The sequence below is a fragment of the Abramis brama genome, assembly GCF_963993115.1.
Source record: "Abramis brama genome assembly, chromosome: 1".
Lineage (NCBI taxonomy): Eukaryota > Metazoa > Chordata > Actinopteri > Cypriniformes > Leuciscidae > Abramis > Abramis brama.
This window is the reverse complement of record NC_139963.1, coordinates 28,398,863-28,422,788: the sequence shown is the minus strand read 5'-3', so window position 1 is coordinate 28,422,788 and position 23,926 is coordinate 28,398,863. Positions and strand designations below refer to the sequence as shown.

Sequence of the window (23,926 nt, the reverse complement as noted above, 5' to 3'; positions counted from 1 at the left end):
ATCGCGCCAGCGCCTCACATGCGCACACATTCTAGCATTGCTAACTTGACATTGCAGCATGTTCATTATCAAAATAAAATAGTCAACCAAACATATAAAAAGTTAACCAAACCATGTTCATGCTACAGCGGTAGGAACAAGCTCCTCGGTTTGTCTTGGCTGATCCTTCTCCTGCTCAGAGCCCTTCACTCGCCATTATTCACGTTTCTGCCTGTGTCCCCGTGGTTGCGTGTAAGATTGCAGTCATCCAAATGATGAAAAAGTTTTGTCGTAAACAATGTTTTTTGCGACACCACGATATAAACGATAGAGCATAATTTGAAACAATATACTTTTCATATCGTCATATAGACCTTATGCGCCAGAGAAATGAGGGCGCCGCCATCTTTAGAATATTGTCTTTTAACTTCCGTTTTTTGCAGTCGCTCTGTATATTTCTATGGCATTTCTGTCCAGGAGTAATTAGCTTTTGAAGAGGATTTACTTAATGTAAAGTTAACGAAAGTTATCATGAGGACTGTAATGTTTAAAGCAGATGACTTAACAGACCGGAAGTCAAAAGACAACGAGCGCAGCTCTGAAAAGGGGCGGGGCTACATAAGGTCTATAGCACAGCCCTACAAGTGGGTATTACAGATGTTTTTTTTTTTGTTTTTTTTTATGTTGTAGAACAAAACGTAAAAATATCTTCAGCTTGTGTTAACCACAGACCTTATTTCAGGTGTTTAACCAAAAACCCATGCAAAAAACCCTGAACCCAACTTCAGGACGATGGAACCGGAAGTACTAAAATGCTAACTTGTTTCCAGGTTTTGCCCTCTATGCTTTTGCCCAACAAAAATATGTCATCCCTAACCTCTATAGCACCTCATGTGGCAACGCTGAGAATGCAACGTGTAGCCTACTTGTGTGAAATCGAGCTTTCCTAGCAAGATTTGTCTGCATTCATGTACTTACATGGTTCAAACATTTAAACAATTTAAAATGAATAACCCTTCAGTAAAGGACAATGTTTTATATACTTTAAAGAGGTGAAACGAACAGAAGATTATACATTTGGTGTTACCAAAAAAACAAACAAAAAAAAAACACTTAATTTGCACATGAAATTGATGAAGCACTGACTAAGAACACATGGGCAACTATGTATTTTTATCCTTGAGCAAATGGCTTTGTTTGCACAAGAGGCCCATATAAGTCTGCGCCAAGAAATGAATAATATCACAGCGTTCACAAGCAGTCTTCAGCATTATTTGCCTCTTTGTGCATCCATATCATGTGTGGGTGGGCCTCGGTGGGTGTCAAGCGTCCAGTGAATCACAGAGATTCATTTAGATACGGAGAGCTGTCCAATCATAAGGTCACAGGATGGGCGCCTCTCTTCCCACAGCCACAAACGGCAGCTTCTCTGAGCGGGTCGATAGTAAACACAGTGTGCGATAAATGTCACATAGCACAACAATTTAAAATAACCAGCAGAATAACATTTTCGCACAGCTTTTTACACATTCTTTTTTTATATTGAAACAATCAGTTCTGAACGAAAGCTGTGAAATCCACAGAGTCATTATGGAAATGGTGGTAGTTCTCTCTCTCTCTCTCTCTCTCTCTCTCTCTCTCTCTCTCTCTCTCCATAATGTGTCTGCAATGGCTTTCTATATGCCTCCAAACCCATCTGAGTGTAAGCCTGAGCGTAGGAGGAGGTGGCGTAGGGTGATGGGGAGTGTAGTTGATATGTTAGTGCTTGCTATGATCTCAATAGTTAACGTTTATTTATAACACTCAGAAAAGGGTATCTGAATGTCACATAAGCATATTACGGCACTGGGAACTGACACTTTGGAATATGAATGTATGTTTAGCTTATGCTGTGTGTGTGTGTGGAATTAGAGCATAAATAACATTATAAAGAGGCACTTAAACCTCTTTAGCTTGTGTTGGATAAAACCAATGGTCCTAAAGTCAGGCTCAAATACCTGGTGTTGTTTAACTATGTTGAATAAACTCTTTTTTTTCATTATTTGTTCACCCTTGTGCTGTTCTAAACTTGCATGTCGTTATTTTTTCATTAGAACACAAAAAGAGACTATTAGAGGAATCGCCACACAGCTCTTTTCCAAGCAACTGAAGTTCATAGTGTCTTTCAAACTCCAAAAATTACAAAATACATTAAAAAGTAGTCAATATGGCGTACTCTATGTTCCAAGTCTTAGGAAAGTTATATAATAACTGTGTCAAAAGCAGTAATCATTGAACAACAACTTAAATTTTGGTCTGTCCCCCACACATACTTGTCGTATTGATTCATAAAATAGACATATGGACTACTCTATGGTGAGGTTTTTTTTTTTTTGTTTGTTTTTTTTTACCTTGTGGACATATAACTTTGGAAAGGCATATAAGTTTGGAATAACTTGAGGATGAGTAAATAATGAATTTTTCATTTTAGTTGAACTATCCCTTTAGTTCACCCAAAAATGAAAATTGTGTCATCATTTACTCATCCTCAAGTTGTTCCAAACCTGTATGAATTTCTTTTTTCTGCTGAACGCAAAAGAAGATATTTTGAAGAATGTGGGTAACCAAACAGTTGATGGGCCACTTTGACTTCCATAGTACGGAAGAAAAAATAGGGTGAGTGAATGATGACAGAATTATATTTTTTTTGGGGGTGAACTAACCCTTTATGCTCAGTACCTGTGTGTATGTTTGTCTTTTGGGTGGTTAAGAGGGAATTTATCATTGGTTAAATAGTCCAGCAGTGGTGCATTAACAGTATAATAATATATCATAAATGATAATCTGGATAATGAACATTCAGTTTTAGGGCAGATGATGTTGAATATTTGTGTAATATTAAAAAAAATGCCAATAAACAAGAACGCAACTGACAGACAGCACAAAACTGTATAATATAACAATGCAATTCAATTGAATTTGAGATCCTGTTTGCAGCAGATTTCAGTTAGTGTACACTACTTTTACAAGTAAGGCAAAAAAAAAAAAAAACACATTTAAAATATATTTACAGAACTGATGTAGGAATTTGTATGGTATATAATTTCTGACCTGTTTACATGTACAAAATCTCCAGTATTTTATCACATATTAATATGCTACAAGTCTCACTAAGTACGCTTACATGCACAGTTATAATCAAGCAAAAGTCCATGTAAATGTACTTACTGATCTAGTGCCCAGTCGTAGCCATGGATTCATTGCATTGATCAAATCTCTTAACTAAATTTAGAAAAAGGCACATAGATGTTTCACATATTGTGGTGCTGGTCTCATATAGGTTCTGATACAATGTAATGCTGTGAAAACCCATTGTAAAATCCATTGTGATTTTTTTATGTTCTGTTTCAAAGTTGTACACTTCCATATCATTAAGTCTAATTACTAGAAGGAAACTTCATAGTAAACTCAGACATTAAGACAAATTGATAGACTCCAGGAAAGAAAGTAACTACAAACTGAACAGATCTCAGGGAGGCAGGTACAATAATACAATTTTTCCAGCTGACACCAATCACAAGTTTACAAGTAGCTGATCTCCAGAGAGGCGTTCTTTTCCACCGGTTCCTCTGGCAGTGTTTTCACATTCCCATTTTTGGCCCCATTCAGCAAGGTTGCAGCAAGCCCAAATCCCGGTCCTTTACCAACAGCATCCCCACCCGTGCCTCTCCTGTCTGGCGTACCCGTCTCAGAAACCCCTGTACCCGAGGGTCGCTCTAAGAATAGGGCTCGGGTACCTTCAGGGTGTCCGCTTCCGTTTCCATTCTGAGTAATCCTGCAAATTTCCGTCATCTCCGTCACTTCCTCCCTGTCCTCTTTTTCCTCCTCATCCTCTTCATCTCTCACTGCTCTTCTTAGGCTTTCCCTGGGCATCAGCACTCTTCTTCGTTCCTCCCGACGCTGCTGCTGCTGCTCGGTGGGCTCGTGGTTCTCGACCCTTCGAGATGAGCGGCATAGGGCCTTCCGGAAACCCCGCTTGAAGTTGTCCGAAAGGAAGCCATAAACTATAGGGTTGGCGCAGCTGTTAGCATAAGAAAGTACCACTACAAATAGATGCAGTCCCTGCGGCTCGTCACGGAGCGATTCCACCAGGTTTATGATGTTGAGGGCGTAAAACGGCATCCAGCAAAAAACAAACACAGCCACCACTATCACCACCATTCGTGTTACCTTTCGCTCTGACTTTCGGCGTTTGGTTGACGTGGCATGAACCTTCTTTCCCGAGCTGCGGATCTTGATCACAATGAGGAGATAGCACATGCAGATGACTAGCAAGGGAAAGAAAAAGCCTACTGTGGAGGTGTAAATGATAAATGCTGCTCCCCAGATGTTGGCTGGCTCTGGCCATATGATATTGCAAATTCCTCCTTCCCGTTGCACGTTTGCAAAAATCACCACAGGCAAGACCACCAAAAAGGAGACAGCCCAGATTGTTCCATTCACAGCCTTGGCCACCTGCGGTCGCCTCCATTTAGAGGACCGAATAGGATGAACCACGGCCAGGTAGCGATCGATGCTCATTACAGTAAGGCAGAAAATGCTGGTAAACTGGTTAATGCCGTCGACGGTCATGACCAACCTGCACGTGAATGAGCCAAAGGGCCACGAGTGCATGGCATTCTGCACGGCGAGGAATGGAAGGCCCAGCATGAAGAGCTCATCGGCTATAGCTAGATTCAGGATGTAGATGTTTGTCACCGACTCCGTCTTGGAGTAGTGCAGGACGATGTGAATGACCAGAGAGTTTCCTCCCAGGCCGACGACGCAGACGATTATGTAAATGAGAGGGATGAGGATTCCTGCCATGCTTGTTCCTGCTCGGTTCTCCGGATCTGTCTCATTGGTGCAGTTTGAAGAATTGAGGAAACAGGTGTCATTGAGAACGCTCTCGTTAAAGAGTAAACCAGGAATGGAGCTGTTGCCCCATAAGCCCTGCGCAGCAGAGGCGTCTGTTGAGGTCAGCTCCATCTCACCCTCTTGCCGTCACTGCCTTCAGCTGGGGGCCATTGTCCTGCACAGAGAACAACCACAAACTATCATTTCTCTCTCAAAGCACTCTCACATTCAATAAGTGCATAATCTACAGACAAAAGCACCATTGTTAGCAAGTTTGTTTCACACTGTTTTTGCAAATCTGAATATAGCTTACTAAGTGAAAAAATACAATACTAGATCAGTGGTTCTCAACACTTCTGACCTCAAGATCCAAGACAATATTCAAAGGACCACATTTATTTGATGCCAAACACGACAACGATGCCTTTTGAAATTTCATTTAAACATGAAATCTGTTTTGAGATTTAAACTTTTGTAAAAAAAAAAAAAAAAAAAATGTAGCCTATATATTAATAATTACTATGTCTTTTTTGACATTATATTGAAAATGATACAAATTTAATTAAATCAAAGTGAAATTAAATAACGTGTACATCTCACAAGTTATTTGATTTATGAGAAAATGTGAAATATTAGGGGGGAATGCAAGATTGCTGCAAAGGAGACCAGACAGGATTAAATTCATTGTAAGCAGGGAACCGCTCCGCAGGAGTGGGCAGTCAGAAAAATATGGAATTTGATTTATCTGAGTAATTTCCAGGTCTGGATAAGTATGGGGAAAAACACTGATTGTCGAACACAATTGAATAAGTTCATTATTTATTATGCAAAATTCTTTGTCTTCTTCCATTTGCGAGTCTCTTTTAAACTTTACTAAATGAATGTGAATGGCAACAGCAATCAGCATTCATCTAAATCAGACTGTACTTTGTGTCCGATGTGTCAGAGGTGAATGTATGCAGTTTATAAAAGCTTTTTAGGTTTCTTCACAGACCTCTGTGCTGCAGTGTGAAAAAAAAAATGAGAGAGTGTAAAAAAATGAGTGGTGCATTTTCATCGGAGTAAGAAATATGTTCAGTTTACATGTTGAACACCTTGATTTTAGAGTTGTTTTTTTATTAATTAAATCAGATATATTACATAAAAAAATATAATTTATTATTATTATTATTACTACTATAATTAAATATTATTGTATGTAATGATCATGGAAATGTAATTATATATTACCATATAATTCCAGGTTTTAGTACATGAAAAGGGATTGCAGAGGACATTTCATCGTAAAAACACTCACATGGCTCACAGGGTTTTGGATGCTGTTATTTTTGTCCCTTAGGCAATCAGGCATGCCAATTATCCAGTGTATGTGTGATGCTCAGTAGAGAAAAGTCTGCCTCAGCAGTACCTTGCTGAACCATTAAAATGGAAGCATCACAAAACATTAGCACTGCATAGACTTGAAATATGGAAAAACAAACAAGCACCATGACTATTACATTCTAAAGCAAAGCATGATGGAACAGAAGCAAGGTTTGCTCTGCTGGGAATAGTAATTTAAAACAACATTATTAAAATAGAATGAATGAATAAAGGGTGAGATATGCACTTCATGCCAGTCAGGAAACAATTGCAGTGATGGCAATGAGACTGACTCTGCAGGGATATTTGTGTTTGGCTTGTCTTGGTGTACATTCACTCTTCAGACAATTCAAACACTGCACTCCCACATGTGGCGTATGGACTACGGCTAATAATTGACATTTTAGTAACAATCATGCCCACTGGGACTCAGAACTGACTGAGCAGATGATTAGAAGCCCATTCACAGTTGGTCAATGCACGTGGTGCATGCTTATTCTTAGGATTTATACTGTCCTTGGTTTTCTTTAAAGGCTAGTTTCATCAAAAATGAAAATTCTCTTATCATTCACTCAAGAAAGAAATGCATACAGGTTTGGAACAGGATAAGGTTGAGTAAATGACAGATTTTTTTATTTTTTTTATTTGCCCATATCATACTGTATAGTCTTTAACAGTAAGAGATAAGATTAAGTTGGATCAGGAGATGCAGTTCCACACCTCTTTGTTTGAAATAGATATTCACTCCTGCCTCTCTCCATTTCTATTTAATATATCTCTCACCTTCCCAATTACAACTAGAAGCAGAGAATATATGGAAGATAAATTGACTCTGGGCCACTGCAGCACTCATACAGAGAGACAGGGGAAAACATGCCGAGAAGAACTGCCATCATAATGCTCTATATTGAGGTTTAAAGTAATATAGGCTGCCATAAATTAAGTTTATACATAAAATGGGAGACACATACCAGCAACAACTCACTGTATATCAGACAACATTTTTTAATTATTAAATTATTAAGCTAATTTTTGTTTTTAGAATTTAGAAATGTCTAAAATATGCATTGACAATTACTGTGCTTCATTCTTTGAATCTCCCTGCTATTGAAAACAGATGATAGTATTTTGAAACATTTCAGAACAAAGTCTTCTAATGACGTTACATTATAATGAAAGCTAATTCATTATGAAAATATTTATAAAGAGTTACAAAGACTTGTCCCCCAAAACAGATAAAAGTAGTATTCAGCGCCATGTTGAAAAATGAATGTAGAAAAGAATAAAAGTGCAAGTCAAACAAAGAGAATAATAAGTGAAAAGAGATAAAAGCAAGAGAAGAAAGGCTGTGATCTTTTAAGTCCCTGACATTCACACGACTCCACGCGCGTAACCTTCATGATTAAATAGCTACCCAAACCATCAAAAACATTTTCTGGCTCCAGTTTTGCTTAAAAACTTCTCAGATGATCAAATGATTGATTTCATTAAGACGAAGTGTGCAAGCAGCGCTTTTTGCAGTATTTTAAAGTTAATTGAGTCTTTTAAAGTTACATGGATGAATTAGACATGAAGGCAGAAAAAAAAACCTTTATACAATTTATAATGACATTGCACCACAGGCTGATTTTGAAGCAAAGCAAATAAACATTTTGTTTAAGCTTAGATGTCCACCATTTATTGTCTATTTACATGATCTTAACTATATTGTTGAAATGGAGTGTGACAACCCATCAGACTCAGAAGTCAGAGTTCTTTTTAATATTACTTAAAGGGGGGGGAGGCCTGAAAACAGACACAGATGTTGCTTTGATTTCGCTCCACACGTGAGTAACACTGGGTTTGAGTGTCATTGTTTGTCTGGAGCTGCTGTGCTGTTGGCAACTAATAACAAACTCTTGTTTGTAATTACTATTGTGTACTGTACGTAATTTTTTTTTGTGGTTCCTTGTCATTCGTTCATCATCTGCACTTTATTTTTCGAGAAGCATTATTTTGTTGCGCTTGTTGCTCTTGGATTGCGTGCGTAACGGAGGCCAGCTAGTGAGTGCTGATGATTGCTAGGGAATTCTGTGTTTTTTAGCGTCATTGTTAGTGCACTCGCCTCGCATGCTGCCGATCGGGGATCGAGATCGACTCGGTGCAGGGCGGTTAGGATTGGATGGTGAGTTTTGGAGGCGGAGCACTGAAGAGGGGTGTGCTTGTTTGGGTTAATTTCAAATATCAACAATGTTCAACAGCGTTTTTGAAATATCACTTTAACATGAGCTAAATATAAAAAAAATGTTTTTTCAAACTTAGGGAGGATACTTTTCTGAAAGGTTATGGACAATGGATGGTGAGAGCAATGCATAATTCATCATTCAACACTGCCCATCTCCCTGTCCTTTTCTCCTCTCCTTCCATCTCATTGCTTTGTAGACAGAGACCTGCTCTGCTCAGAGAGGTCAGTATTGTTTAAACAAATGCTCACTTTTAATCTGTCTTCTCGCACCCACTGCCTCATAGGAGCCATTCATCCGGATGATTCAGTGGTCATATGGCATTCATCTGATCATTTGGCATTTTCTCCTGGGACAATTGCTAAGAACAATGACATACTACCCCCTCCCCCACCACCAGCAGAAAAAAAACACCAATTAGTGAAAGAGACAATCTTATCTTCTCTTTTTGTTTAATTTGTTTCAAGAGATGCTTGACTCAATGCACTAGTAGGGCTGTTAATATAACTTTCACAATTAACTAATTGCATTGTCAATTACAGCATTCAATTAACATCTACTCCCATTATTCCAAAATGTTTTATTTACAGCGTGTTTACTACCAATCACAGACATCTGCGTTGCATGTATGAATTTGATAGCCAATTAATCGAAACTTTAAGCCTATCAGTAATGACAACTGATTATAATAAGTGTGTTTTAAGCAGTCTGATCCATAGATGCATGATTAAAGTTTTACTTTCCATAAATTTAGAGCTGAACATCAGCTGAATGAGGAGCCCAGAAATGATTATTCCACTGATTAGAGCAGGAGAATACATAATGAACTTAAAAATTATTCTAATGACCTTTAAGGGATTGATTCAGAGTGAAATAACCTTAGACAGTTTTACTGCAGCTGCTGTTTTTAGCAAAGGTGTAGAGAGATCATCTAATCACAGATTTCAAGAGTGCTGACAGCTGAGTTAATTGCAGATTTTAAGGGGGGTTGAGATGAAAGACAGCGGGTCTAACAACGGCGTACAAACGAAGTGAAAAGCATTGGTAGCAATTTGATTTGATCCATGTTACATGTGCCACTAGCTTGCAAAGCAGATGATGTAATACCCAATGAAACTGCAAGTGTTCCTAAGACTGCAGAACGTGGTGCATGTACTGTGGTCTCAAACGGTCACATGAAACTTGCAGCTTTACTGATTATAATGGGATAGAATCGTAAAAAATGCCATTACCACCCACAATAAATATTTAATTGCAAATATTGAAATTAACATTTGCAATTACAAGGGGAAGAATATTAATTCCATAACCGTGCAGCCTCCATGTTCTGAATGACTTTTGATCTTTTTCAACGTTTATCAGACTTCTTTATCAGACTTCAAATGGACACCGTATGCTCTATTGTATTTGATAACAATATGCTTGTGAGAAAATCCAATCACTGTCTATTCGTTTTTTTGCCCTCTGATTTTATGGAAGGTATGAGTGGGCCATCTTTGATGTCAGTTTTGCCAGTATTTGCACTGAAAGTATCTCTCTCTCTCTCTCTCTCTCTCTCTCTCTCTCTCTCTCTCTCTCTGAGGTCAACACGCTGTGCTTCTTCTGTTTGTTTATTTGTTTGTTTTTGTTGTTTTGCAAGTAATGTCTGCTACATAAGTCACCAAGTACACTATGGCGTCGTATTTTTAAGTCATTGACTAATTTAAACAAATCTTTTCAGATAGATGACTAAAAAAGATTCTAAAAGTGCCATTTAAAAATAAACGTTAAATCACACGTATTACAATTACAATTTTTATAGTTCATTGCTAACATTTGTGAGAATTTGATTGCCCAAATAAAATGGATATAAATTAACCTAGACAGAGAACAACAGATATGACTCATTTATGCGGGTCTGAATTGATTTCAAATTAATTACTTAGCAGGAATTTATCAGCTGAAAAGCAGAACTAATGTTTTACGACCATAACAGCCTAATTAACATCAACAACAAAATAACTGCATGGACATATTAAATCAACCACAAAATGATCTGTTTGTCCCTGTCAAATGATGTCCTTTATTATTTTGTTTATTGTTTAGGACATAAATGTCTGTAGTGAATGTGATATGATATGGAGATAATCATTGATAATCATTACTGCCTAGAAGTACAATTCAACTAGAGACTCACTTCAACTAGATCTTTATCATGGAAATAACTTGATGTGGCCTTTGCATGTTGCATGTTATGGTGGTCTGTGAAGTTCACAACACCAGGGTGTCCCATTTGTCAGGTTATGATTCATAAGCAAGCTGTACTTTTGCTGACCCTGCCCTGTTATGGACTCCAGACTCTCCGGCATTAGCTCAACAAAGTGTCTCTCAGAGGAGGACTACAAGGGATGCATTTGAGATAGGGCCAATATGTTGTTGTAAAGAAGTGATATTGTTTAGTCAGACAGAAAAAATAAATAAATACAGAAACTACTGATCTGATAACAGAAACTTTGGCGTGGAAACTTGCTGCATCCATGTAAACATGATCAGTTAACATTTGTTTCCTAGTTTTGCATACATGCACAATGTGACAATTAAAATATTTACAAATATTTCCATTTGCATTTTTCATAGAAGTGAAATCTCTGCTGGATACTGCCTCATTAATAAAGAACATTTCCAATTCCCAAACAGATGCGCATGCATTATACAGACAGTGAGAGATTATCTCTCATATTGTAGGATACAAATGAGCTTCTATTAAGTTTGAAATAGGTTTGATAGTTATTTTGATGTCGTTTTGTCACGTTATGCATAAACTTTACAACAATATTGCATTGATCAACACTGGAATATGCAAAATTACAGCACACTGGGTTTTTTCTATCCACCTTCTTTTTAAATGTAATTTTTATAATTACTTTTAACATGCATACCACTTGTTTATAGTGTAAGGCCTGCCCAATCGGTCCAACGACAGTTTCCGATAAGCAGGTGAAGGTCTCTGTGTGTTACTGTCTTTTCCGCGTGGCAAAGTAATTTGATTCTAATTAAGCTTTTATCTCACTCCATTTTATCATGAACTCGAATTTAGGTTGGAATGCCAATTTGTTATTGGTCATTTATATAATAGTTTAGCAATACATTTGATTGTTCAATTTAACTCTTATTAATTATTCATTCAGTCGCACAGGGTCCTTGCACCGGCCGGCAATATATTATGCGGGCCCACGATCACAAACTCACCAGCTTCGGGTCACTAAACAGAGGTAATTGGCTAATACCTTAGATGGGCACATTCATGTTACTTAATCTAAGATATTTTTGTATAGCCTCCCTTGGTTTGTATATACTTGAATTAAAGTAACGTTTTCTTTAGACAGAGGTCATGACCACTACTACAGATATAAGCCGACCAATATACTTCTCTGATAGTAGCTTTGGTTTGGTCATGCCATGGTTTCCCACGTACACTTGACTAAAGTAACATTACATTAAACAGAGGTAAGACTCACCCTATTTAGGTTGGTCAATGAGCAGTTTGCTGTCCTAAACGGAAATTCCCTTTTAGTCTTTACAAAACCAAGTACACCTGAATTAGTGCCAAATATTAGCCGGAACTCTAAAATCGCAGTTGGTGTGCCCTATGCTCCACTCAAAACTGGATGTTAGTCCGTTACTAATCTGACGCATATTTGCGGTAACATTGGATACAACGTAATCTACTGAAGTTAATAATTTCAGAGCAAATCAGAATAAAATCAAATGTAACAATTTATTATGTCAGGTAAATGTATCATGCCAATTTCATAATCCGTTCAAAGATAATCAATACAATAACATCAAATGCTCAGAGATAAAGAGTAAAAGATGTACCTGACTCAAGAAATAATGCATTATGGGCCGATCTCATTACAAATCGTCCTAAGCCTGTTGTTGGATTTCTTTAAATACTCAGACCGAGACAGAAACTTCTTGGTACTTTGTCGCACTGAGACATTCCAAATGATACCAAACATGTATAGTGTTGTATGATAATTGTTCACATTAAACCATATAGATTTTTGGGTGAATTTCAGGTGATCTCAGCATGAGAGAGAGAAGGAACGGTGGAATGTGGGGTCAAGGGAAAGATATGTAGATTAGGATGATGCTTAGGTGAGACTTGCGTCTCGAATGGTGATGCTAATTTCACAAGAGAGAGTTCAAATGTTAAAGTCTTCTCAGGGAGTGGTTGTTCCTCAACCAGACTGCCCAGCATTTTCTAACTTCTCAAGTCTTACAGTAGCAAAAATGGTTTACTGCACTTTGTTATTCTTATTTATTTACCTATAGCAGCTAATGAATCGGAAGTCTCACACATTCACAAAAAATAGCTTCCATGTTGCAAAATAAAGTGGAAACACCTGTCATTTTATTTGAACAAAAATTAATTATTTATTTCATTGTTGGAGACTAGGCTATGTCTTATGCATGCAACACCAATTGAAGAAACAAGCTAATGCAACATTAATTTAAAAACCCTCTTACTTTATGCTGTCTTCTTGAGATTAAAAATAATGGTTACAATTTATTTTAAGGTGTCCATGTTACAGTGTATCTCGCTACAGTGAAAAACAGGACTGCTGAAAAAAGTCTGATAAATATTACTAAAGATCGCCTATGAATGTTTTATAAACATCTGCTATGTGGTGTCACCTTTGTGTCCCTGTGCAATATGTTCTGTTTGAAATATTCTTCTCAATCTCCATAGTGTTCCCATCAGCTAATCAGATCACTGGCCCTTGCTGCGCATATCAGCCGTAAATCTTCTCTCTGGTGAAGTTTCCCAGATTCAATCACATAAGAGTATTTAGTACACATTCGTCTCATAGATGAAACATGTTAAGAACGTGTTAAGACGTTAAGAACAATGTTTGAGAACTGCAATTATAAACCTAAGATGAGGAGGATTTTGATTTTACTTGTGTTAAATGTCAGACCATGCGCTCTCTGTTTCTTTTCTCTGTGTCAAGGGACAATACATAGGTAATTAGTGTTTTCATTCCGTCTTGTGTGCATTACTAAAATTGCACACTCAAAGAGACCATTCTAATGCTATTTAGTCTGCTCATGACATGATATGTTAAAATACTCAGTGTAACTAGGTTCTGGCATTGTTATTGCACAGATGCATGCAAATCTACACTGTGTGTGTCATCACCACAGGCATGATTTTATTCATATTAAAGTAGATCACATAACACTTGTTGAAGGGTTGCAGCATATTTACAGCTAAAGTCTGTGTTTGTGCTGATGAGCAGCAGGAGCCTCCCATCTGGGAACTATCTAGCCAGGAGGCCTTGAATTGTTAATAAATTCATGATCCAGTATGTCCTTAAAAGAAAAGTTTACCCAAAAATTCTAATTCTGTCATCATTTACTCACTTTACTAGACTAGACTCGACTTTACTCAACTAGAGACTGTCTGCCTTGCTGCTGGTTTGCGTCTGTAAGCTCCATATAGCTTTCTGTTTTGAATCTCTATTTATTATCATTCCTTGTTGTTTATATTGCTAAATATAACCTACTCATCAACATATATTAGATATTGACTAATATTGCCAATCACATTAATCTGACATCGCTAGCTTTTATCTAATCGTTGCTCTGGCCCCCTTCCTGTTCGCCGAAGTGAGGAGATACATAGTAAACTGTCCTCACTCAATGGCTGGCTGTCTAAGTGGTGTCCGCAAAATAAGATAGGGTTCATAGACAATTGGAAAAGTTTTTGGGGCAGACCTGACCTGTTGAAAAGAGATGGTATTCATCCCTCCTGGGATGGTGCTGATCTTCTCTCTAGTAATATGGCACATAGTCTTAGAGCTCAAACATGAACTGGGGCTCATGGCTAAACCGACCGTCTGCTAGCTGTCTCACGTCACTGAGGTCAGATAAATCCCATCACATAGAGACTCTTTCACCTAGATATCATCATATAGAGACTGTGTCTTTTCCTTGAACTAGGAAATACAAAAAACTCCCAAACCCATTTAAGGGTAAACATTTTAATGGTGTTCAACAAATAAAAAATAGATATAATACACATGAACAAATGATAAAGCTCGGGTTGCTAAATATTCGATCCCTTACTTCAAAAGCACTTATTGGTAATGATATGATTACAGATTATAACCTAGATGTGTTGTGTCTGACAGAAACCTGGCTAAAACCAGACGATTACGTTACTTTAAATGAGTTCACCCCCCAAGATTACTGTTATAAAACGAGCCTCGCCTGAAAGGAAAAGGGGGTGGTGCTGTAATCTATAGTAATATCGTCAGAATTACTGAGAAGTCTAGTTTAAAATATAAATCTTTTGAAGTGTTGGTGCTTAATGGAACACTATTTAGTATAAATGATAACTCTCGCTTGACATTTGTGCTAGCTACTGTATACAGGCCACCAGGGCACCATACAGACTTTATCAAAAATTTGCTGATTTTGTATCGGAGTTAGTACTGGCTGCAGATAAAGTCCTAATTGTTGGTGATTTTAATATACTTGTAGATAACGGATTGGCATTTAGAGACATTCTGAACTCTATTGGAGTTAGACAACACGTGTCAGGACCCACAAATTGTCATAATCATACTTTAGATCTAATATTGTCACGTGTTACAGCCTGAGCCTTGTGTGTTATTTGTATTTGGTGTTCATTCTCTTTGTGCTGATTTGGTTTATTTTCCATCTTCTGAGGTGAAGCTCCGCCCCTACACACCTGCTGCCTGTTTGGTAATGACGCTCTGGGTTGAATAAGACGAGAGAGCGTAGACATGAGAAGAAGGCTGGTGCGGTGATGTTACTACCTGTTCCTAACCACGTGGTCACTGGTCACCGTTTAAGCTCTTTTAATGAGCGTGGCGTGCACTGGAGGAGAAGGGCTTGAGCGGTGCATCTCGTGAGCCCTGTGCGAGTCCAGCCAGCTGGGGATAAGCTGTGTTTTGCTTGTGTTTCCTTTAATGTTTTTGTTGATCGATGTTTGTTTGTTTATTTTTCGTTTGTTTATCTTAATTTACTTTATTTTGGGTTACAGTTTAGTTGATTTGATTCTTCTATCTGTTGCCTGCTGTTGCCGGTGGTATGCGAGTCGTGCAGTTATACTAATAAACAGTTTAAACTGCCTTTTTTGTCTCACATATCCTTTTATGTTGCTTACCCCTCCCTTAACAAGCATTTGAAAAGAGGGGTTCGTAACACATGGAATCAATGTTAATGCGTTGAAATTCTGCAGCAGAGCGATGACATCTCAGATCATTATCTAGTCTTGTGTATACTCCATTTAGCCAAGGTTGCAAAGCCAACTCTGTGTTACAAATATGTTAGAACTATCACTTCTGCCACGAAAGATTGCTTTATTAATAATATTCCTGATCAGTTTCATCTCCTCAGCATCCCAGATAGCTTAGAAGAACTCGATATTGCGACAGAAACTTTTGACTCTCTCTTTTCCAGCACTTTAGACACAGTTGCTAAATGGTTTACAAAGTACTAAATGGTTTAGCTCCCCAGTTCTTGAGCGAGCTCTTAACGCATTATTCACCTTATTTTCGAACGCGGAAGTAAACATGGGTCCAGTATCCGGTTTTTGTGCAGCACTTCCGTTTCCTCGCTTCCCTGGGCTAACTAACGATATCAATCGCAAAGGATTAAATGCAGAATTGACAGAAAAATGTTACACATAACGTAACAGATGAATACAACAAAGATCTAAAGCCCCGCCTCACCCAGTTCGGGTACCGGACCTGGTTGAAAACACTCATGCATCTAGCTGGCAGAGTGCCAACTTCGCCGGCGCCTTCAGCACCGCCCTAAACACGGCCGAGCCAGCGCTGGACTAATATATCTATGGAGGTATTTTTGTCATGTCGAATGTATTAATAATGCCATCAGAATGCAACCAAAGCACAGGACAGCAATAAGTAGATGTCTATAAATAATTGTAAATCATACAAAATAAACGCCATGATGACTAGATTTTATACAGAGGTTACTATGATTTTGTTTCTCCTTAGAGTTTTTTATTGAGACTTCATAGCCCAGCCACTTTTCTGGTATCGGGTGGTCTTCTGTAGGTCTTGTGTTCACGAAATGAAAAGAACAAACATACGGTCGTTTCGGTGGTTTCTTCAAATGTAAAGCTTTTAACCACAGGCGAAGGGTAAAGTAGGTTTTATGTTGGACATTCGTTAGACATTCGCCAAGCAAATTAAGGGACTGTCTTAAAACTGCACACACACACAAATAAGCATTCCAAGGTGCGAAACCACGCAAAGCATACTAATAAAATGTAAATATGTGAATTAAGTGGACAACCTATTTTGCGTCAATACTGCCGACGTTGTCTTTGCTGCTATATATTTATGTTTAACATAGGCCTTCCACAACTCTCTCCCCATATGTCGAATATATCACCAATGAGGCTTATCATATGTCACCAAGCAGCAGCAGCGCCGCGTCAGACACGTTTGGTGTGCAGAGATATAGAAAACGCCACGCAACAGAAACGCCAAGTAAATCTTTCTTTTGTACCAGTTATTATGACAACCTCTAACTGCACAAACAATCCCGGTCTTCCTTGAAGCCATAACGATGAGTTAGTTGTTATGAATACTTGTTTGATTAACCGCTACGGTGAGCTCGCCAGTAACCGGAAGTGCCTGACCGGAAGTCTCGCACAAAATACCGTCAACTGGCTGCGTCCGTATTTCCGTTAAAAATAAGGTGAATAGTCCTTCATGTCTATTGCCATCTCAAATTCTGGCCAGTTGATAATCTCTAGAATATCAAAATCTACTGCTGGCACCTAAGTTTAGCACCTAAACTCTGGAGCAGTCTTCCTAACATTGTCCGGGAAGCAGACACACTCTGTCAGTTTAATCTAGACTAAAAACACATCTCTTTAACCTGGCATACACATAGAAAATTATACATTCCTATTATTCAAATCAGTTAAATGATTATTAGGCTGCATAAATTAGGTCAGCCGGAACCGGGAACACTTCCTATAACACCCGATGTACTTCATCTATGCTAATATTAGTCTTTCTGCTTATTCCAAGGTTAATCAGCTAGATCCGGGCCGTACCCAGATCAGATGGTGGACCTGCTCCTAGACACGACCACAACGCATGATGTAATCAGCCAGATCCGGGCCGTATCCAGACCAGATGGAGGACCTGCGCCTAGACACGACCACAACGCATCCCTGAAGTGTCAGCAGAGGTTGTGTCAACTAGATTCTCCCCTGTGAAGGCCTCATCGACACGACAGCCATCGGCACTGATCCTCAACAACCCGTCTCCATCCCGGTGTGATGACTCCGATCTTCAACCAGATGGAACTGGATAATATTCTTATTGTTCCAATCCAATCTGCCTTCTGACCTATAATGCTGCCTGGATCATAATCATACACTGTTGGTTTGTTAGCCAGAGGAGAACTGACCCCCGACTGAGCCTGGGTTCTCCCAAGGTTTTCTTCTCCATTCTGCCACCTGATGGAGTTTTGATTCCTTGCCACTGTCGCCTTTTTTGTCTTTGTCGCCTTTTTCACCTTTGTTGCCATTGGCTTGGCTTGCTTAGTTGGGGCTTGGGGGCATTAAATTTAACATTTAATTTAATATTCAAAAATAATTTTGATCTGCCTGCATTGACACCATTATATGAGAACTGAACTGAGCTGGACGATGACATCACGGTTTTCTCCAGAGCGACTATATGTATAAATTAACTAAATTAATAACTTTTTTATGACAAAAATGAAACATCACTGAACTTACTTAAGCTGGACTGTGAGGCTATTTTCTTCTGGAAACAGACTTTGTTGCATTATTTTCCTGTTATCTCTGTAAAGCTGCTTTGAAACAATCTGTATTGTAAAAAGCGCTATATAAATAAATGTGACTTGACCTGACTTCATTTGACCTTCATGTGATTTACTTGTTTTTCTTTAAGGATTCTTTTTTTTAACAGATTTTTATTGATTATCTACTTTTTATTATATAAGCAGAGCATTATGAACAAAAATATGTCACTGTTTGTGTGTCATACAAGATTTTCGAAAAAAGGCACATTTTGTGTTCCACAGCAGCTCGTTAGTCATTCAGGTTTAGAATGACATGAGGGTGAGTAAATGAGGACATAATTTTCATTTTTGAGTGAACTAACCCTTTTAGTGAAAACACCATGCAGTGTTACTATAGTTTTTGGACAATGGATTTCTAGGATCTTTCCAGTTATTCGAATTGTCTAGAAATGGATTTTAAAATTAGGCTATTTTATAAAGACTCAAACAGAGCAATTACTAGCGAATAAAAAATTAGCATGTTATTGAATATTGGGTAACACTAATAAGGTTCATTAGTAAACATTATTAACTACATTAGTTAACATGAACTAAGAATGAACAATACTTCATCAACATTTATTAATCTTAGTTAATATTAATTTCAACATTTACTAATACATTATTAAGACCTATCAGCCTGTGCCCTCTAGAGTTTCATGACTGAACTAGATATTTTTTAAATTCCTATACCCCAAAGCTGTGGTAACTGATTGTTTGCAGTCCTAAGAGAGATTATTTCACTCCCTGCAGGCTGGTTCAGTTAGATCTTATGGGCCACACATTCACTGCACGCCTGCCAGACTGTTTCTAAACTTGTCTCTCAAAGATTTGCAATCTCCACACAGAGCTCAGTAGCACCAACAAACAACACACTTATCTCCCCTGAAATGCTGCAGACTTAAAACACTAAAGACTGCAAAAGTCACACAGACCTCCTCAAACAAAAATTACTCCATATCACCAGATCAAATCCACCTGCTTACTTTGGCACCCTAAGCTGATCTGATTAGTTCCACCCTTGATAGCATCAGATATCTTGAACCTATCTGAAACAATCTCAGCCTTGAAGACATAGAAAGACATTCAATCACCTGGGCACAGTTGTGTTAAAGTCAAGAGCTGATGTCCTTGCGTTATTTTTTACCTCATCGAAGTATAAGCAAATCTTTGAATATCAGCCCTGCATTTAATCAGCCTCTCACAATTCAAAAGGAATGATGAACTTTGCCCACTGTCAGAAAATAGGAGATTAAGGTTGCATACCAGTACGCTAGAGAACGAAAAAGAGACAGAGAGACAAAAAGAAAGAGAAATTCATCATATATGACAGCAGCCATTTGATCCATGCATCACTACAGCACTGATCTGAATGTACTTTATGTTACTCTTTGCTAGGGCTGCCAATCAATTAAAATCTTTAACTGTTAATTTAATTTATAATATATATTTATTTTAATATTTATATGTAAGATAAAACTTTACATTATTTTGCCAGATTAAAGCATTGAATAGGCATTACAAAAAGTAGCTTTACAGGTCAATATATTATTTGTTTTATTTCCATATCAATGAACATAAGCCTGTCCCTGGCCTATAGTAAGTTTAGATTGCTATTATGGTAGGAAAATCCCTCATTATGGGTCAGGGAGTATCATTAATGTTTCTATGCAGATTTTAAAGTATAACTGATTAATAGCTAAATTAACATGTTAAATTGAAAGCCCTGCTTTTCACACTTTGGAAGCACATCTTTAAAAAAATCTCTGCCAGCAGAAAAATAAGTGGTAGATGTTTAGTGTGCTGTATTAACTTTCTATATGATAGATGGTAGTGTGTGCTGCATGTGGGTGGAACAGTTGGAGCAGTGTTAGGATGGAGAGAAGCATGTGATGAGACAATGCAGCCCTACTGTTGCTCACACAGTAACACTCTCACTGAGAAAAGTTGAAAGGCTACTGACAGAGGCGCTGACATGTTCTGTGGGTAAAAATAAAACATAACACACTAACACACTCGATGCACCCAGACATGTTTGTGAGAGTCAGCGGATCACAATGGATTACATCAGACCATGCAACATACAACAGTGCAAGAATGTGCAAATCTCCTTGTATTATAGAAACATGTCAAAAACTTATGCTCCACAGACTTGTGGAATGAACAGGTATCCCCGGAGAACATTTGATTTAAAGAGACAGGCTGTCAGCTAAAGGGGAACAGGACTAGGAGCCGTTATATATAATTAGGTAGTGGACGGGGGCACATATTTATCACTCCCGCCCTTCCACTCTCACTCTGTCTCTCTCTCCCCCCATTATTATTATTATTTTTTTTTTCAATCAGTCTCTCTCTGTTTTATTCATGTAGAAGACAGACTACGGATATATACCCGCTTGGCGGCCAGGCAAATCCACAAAATGACATCTTTATCCACAACTAACTAATTAACTATAAAAACTAACTAACTATAAAAATTACACATTCATTTAAGTAGCAATAAACATTTGAAATGCTAAGATTTGGAATTATCAGTCTGTGAAAGATCATGGTCAAGATGTTCTCAAATGGCTTCATGTAAGCAGAGCCAGCTAGTTCACCAGTTACATTATGTAGGCTGTTAAAACTGACACATCTTGAATGAGAATCGAACAGACTGGTTCTCTTGGCTCACTGGCTAGTATGCCTGCCTTTCTTAGCAGGCTTCTTCTGTGAACATAGACATGAGTTGCATTTTCTCCTAGAGCAAAAGGTGCGATTTACTTGGCTTACACTCAGTGGGTTTTTGAGTCCGGGCTTCTGTTACTCTATTAGTATTAGTAATGCAGCTCAATGCAAGATTCAACCTCATATGTATTCTCATATTCAGGATTGGGCATGACAATGTTTTTGTTTTTGTTTTTTTCTACAGCATGAAGTGTAAAGAGAAAATGAAATTACATTTTTCTTAATTTTTTCACAAATTGTTGTATTGTCTGCACTCATCAAGCTAAACCATATTAGCCTACTGTAGTGGGAATTTTTTTTTTATCAATTAGCAAATACAAGTTTATCAATTACTACAAACCAAATGTTGCTAAATCAGATACTAAGTGAAAGCTTATTTACACAAATTTTGCAACCTTGTTATTCTTTTTATTTTTTATTCTAATTTTGCTGTTCATTTAATGCTTTTGCAAGAATGTCAAAAAACACAAAAATAAGGGTTTAAAACTGTATTTAGACATATTGATAACTCCATAGAATGTGGAAAGGGTACAAATAATATAATGTGTTTCTAAATAGACTACTAACTAATTGCCTACCGAATTTATAGGTCATGAAAACATCTAAATAAGCAAAACTGGATAAAGAATTAGCATGTTTTTCACACCATGAAGGAGCAAGGATCATGTCACTGAAATCCCTTGCACATTAAAAATCAGTATGAATATTTACAAAGTATTTGCATAGCCCATAATCATCATTGCCCACAAGGCAGTTGCTACAATCTGAATCGAAGACTTTACTAAGATGTTACCAAGTAACATTAACGCTCTAATAACGCGAAGTAATTACTGTGTAAATAGCACCTGCGCTTCACCAACATCAGGCTGGCTTCACCTGTCTTTCTAATATCCCTTTCACACTGACTGGGAAAACAACGGTGTTTACTGCAGCACGAATGAGCCCTGAAGTAGCCTAGAATCTATCACACAGCACTTATCTACATTAGCCTAATATTTATTACAAAGTATTATTTTAAATCATTTTAAATGGGATGAAAACCCATAACTCTTTATATACCGACCAAAAATGATGAACAAATCCCCAAAATTGCTCTTTGCAAAGTTTCCTACCTTAAAACAAGATTTGTCGGCCAACTTTGTCCTTACAATTGGTTATATGACAAACTGAAGACTCTTCGTGGAGATATTTTTCAACTTAATTCACAGGTTAAATCGTTTTTCCTGGACAAGCTGTTGGTTGCGCACTCCGGAGATGCCGCAGGAAAAGCGCGTGGTGGCTTGACTCGGCGAGCGAGCGAGCGAGCGAGAGAGAAACTCATATGTGGAGTCCTGAACAATACTCAATGCTCCATCACTCCTCTGTAACCAGGTAACGGCTCTTCCGCAAGCACACGCATAAGGTAGGCGTTGATATAAATCACTCCGGTACCCGTCAGCTTGTGCGTGTGTGTGTTTGTGCGAGGTTTGTTCGTTGTTGGTTTTAAACTACAAGTGCACGGCGTCTTCGCACGAAAAAAACAAAAAAAAACAAACAAAAAAATCATTAGTGTACAATACTGCTGGACAGATTATTTCCAAATAATGATCCCAGATGAGAATAAGCTTCATTTGTTCGCTTTAAGGAAAGGCACATTGGCTGTTGAGCTATATATATATATATATATAGTTTGATAGACCAATATGACATCTTTAAGTACTTTTGAGTAGCCTACTAATGAGCACGTTTACATGCATGTAGGCCCTACATTACACAAAATCTGTCAAAAATAAACCCATTAAAACAGATTGCCATTTCAGATAAAGCAAAAATGGCCATGTGCCTTTTTTTGTATATTTTTTTGGGACATTAACATCTTATTCTCAATTTATCTTATTTTAACTTCATTTTGATGGATTCAGCCACTCCATCAGCTCCAGACAGACCCTACATCTCCACCCACTCCTTCACTCTCACCCAAATTCTAATCACCTGCACCTGGTCACACTCATTAACGGGACTCACCCGTTCATGCATCGCAGGCTGTGTCTGAAATCATTCCCTAACCAGTCAACAATTTGATCTCACCATGAGCTCCCAGGATACTCATGATGTGGTCACAATGTGAGGTCACAGCGCACTACTGTGCGCTCATACTGTAAGTAATGTGTTAAACTCTCATTCTGTTAGTTTAGTTTGAGTTAAGTTAAAGTTAAGTTTCTAACATTTCTCTAATATTGGTCAGTTATATGACAAACATCATGTAGAAGTTCATATTTTATTTCCATCAACAAAGTATTTCAAAAATTCAGTTTCCTTGTTTATTCTGTATTCTTTTCAGCCTGGTGTTGGCATTTGACACAAATCTGATAGATGCATTCAAATTCTGGTGTTGTTTGGTGACTCCTTAACCTCTATTTCTTTTTTCCCTTAAAGGAACACTTCGACTTTTTGGGACTTTAGCTTATTCACAGTATCCCCCAGAGTTAGATAAGTCCATATATACCTTTTTCATCTCCGTGCGTGCTTTAAGTCTGTTTGACGCACCCACCGCTAGTCTAGCTTAGCACAAAGACTGGATGTAAATGGCTACAGCTAGCATACTAATCCCAATAAGTGACAAAATAACGCCAACATTTTCCTTTTTACATGTTGTGATTTGTATAGTCACAGTGTGTACAAATAACAAGGTCATATGAGACACAGACATTTTTTAAACGTTTAAATACTGGGAACTATTTTCTCAGAAGGCAAAACACTGCTACTTGGGCGGAGAAATGAGCGCAGCACCCGAGAAGAGCCGTTCCGTCAACAAAACCAACTAACTAGCTAGTAGCGAACGTGATTCGTGATCATGGCTGACTTTGAGGAATTGTCAGAGGATTTTTATTTGGTATCAAACCAAGATCCAAAAC

General features: G+C 38.0%; 1 protein-coding gene across 1 annotated transcript; it reads right to left on the bottom strand.

Moving 5' to 3' along the window:
• Positions 1-826: 826 nt before the first annotated feature.
• LOC311095880 (somatostatin receptor 3) lies at positions 827-22,477 on the bottom strand. The gene is made up of 2 exons (XM_084134728.1): positions 22,145-22,477; positions 827-5,029 (listed from the first exon to the last, which is right to left on the bottom strand). Exon 2 carries the CDS (start codon positions 4,984-4,986, stop codon positions 3,541-3,543), a length of 1,446 nt encoding a protein of 481 aa, XP_083990854.1. The 5' UTR covers positions 4,987-5,029; positions 22,145-22,477; the 3' UTR covers positions 827-3,540.
• Positions 22,478-23,926: the final 1,449 nt, after the last annotated feature.

Excerpts from the sequence above, each read along its gene's own strand:
- LOC311095880 (XM_084134728.1), bottom strand. The coding sequence starts at position 4,986 with ATGGAGCTGACCTCAACAGACGCCTCTGCTGCGCAGGGCTTATGGGGC.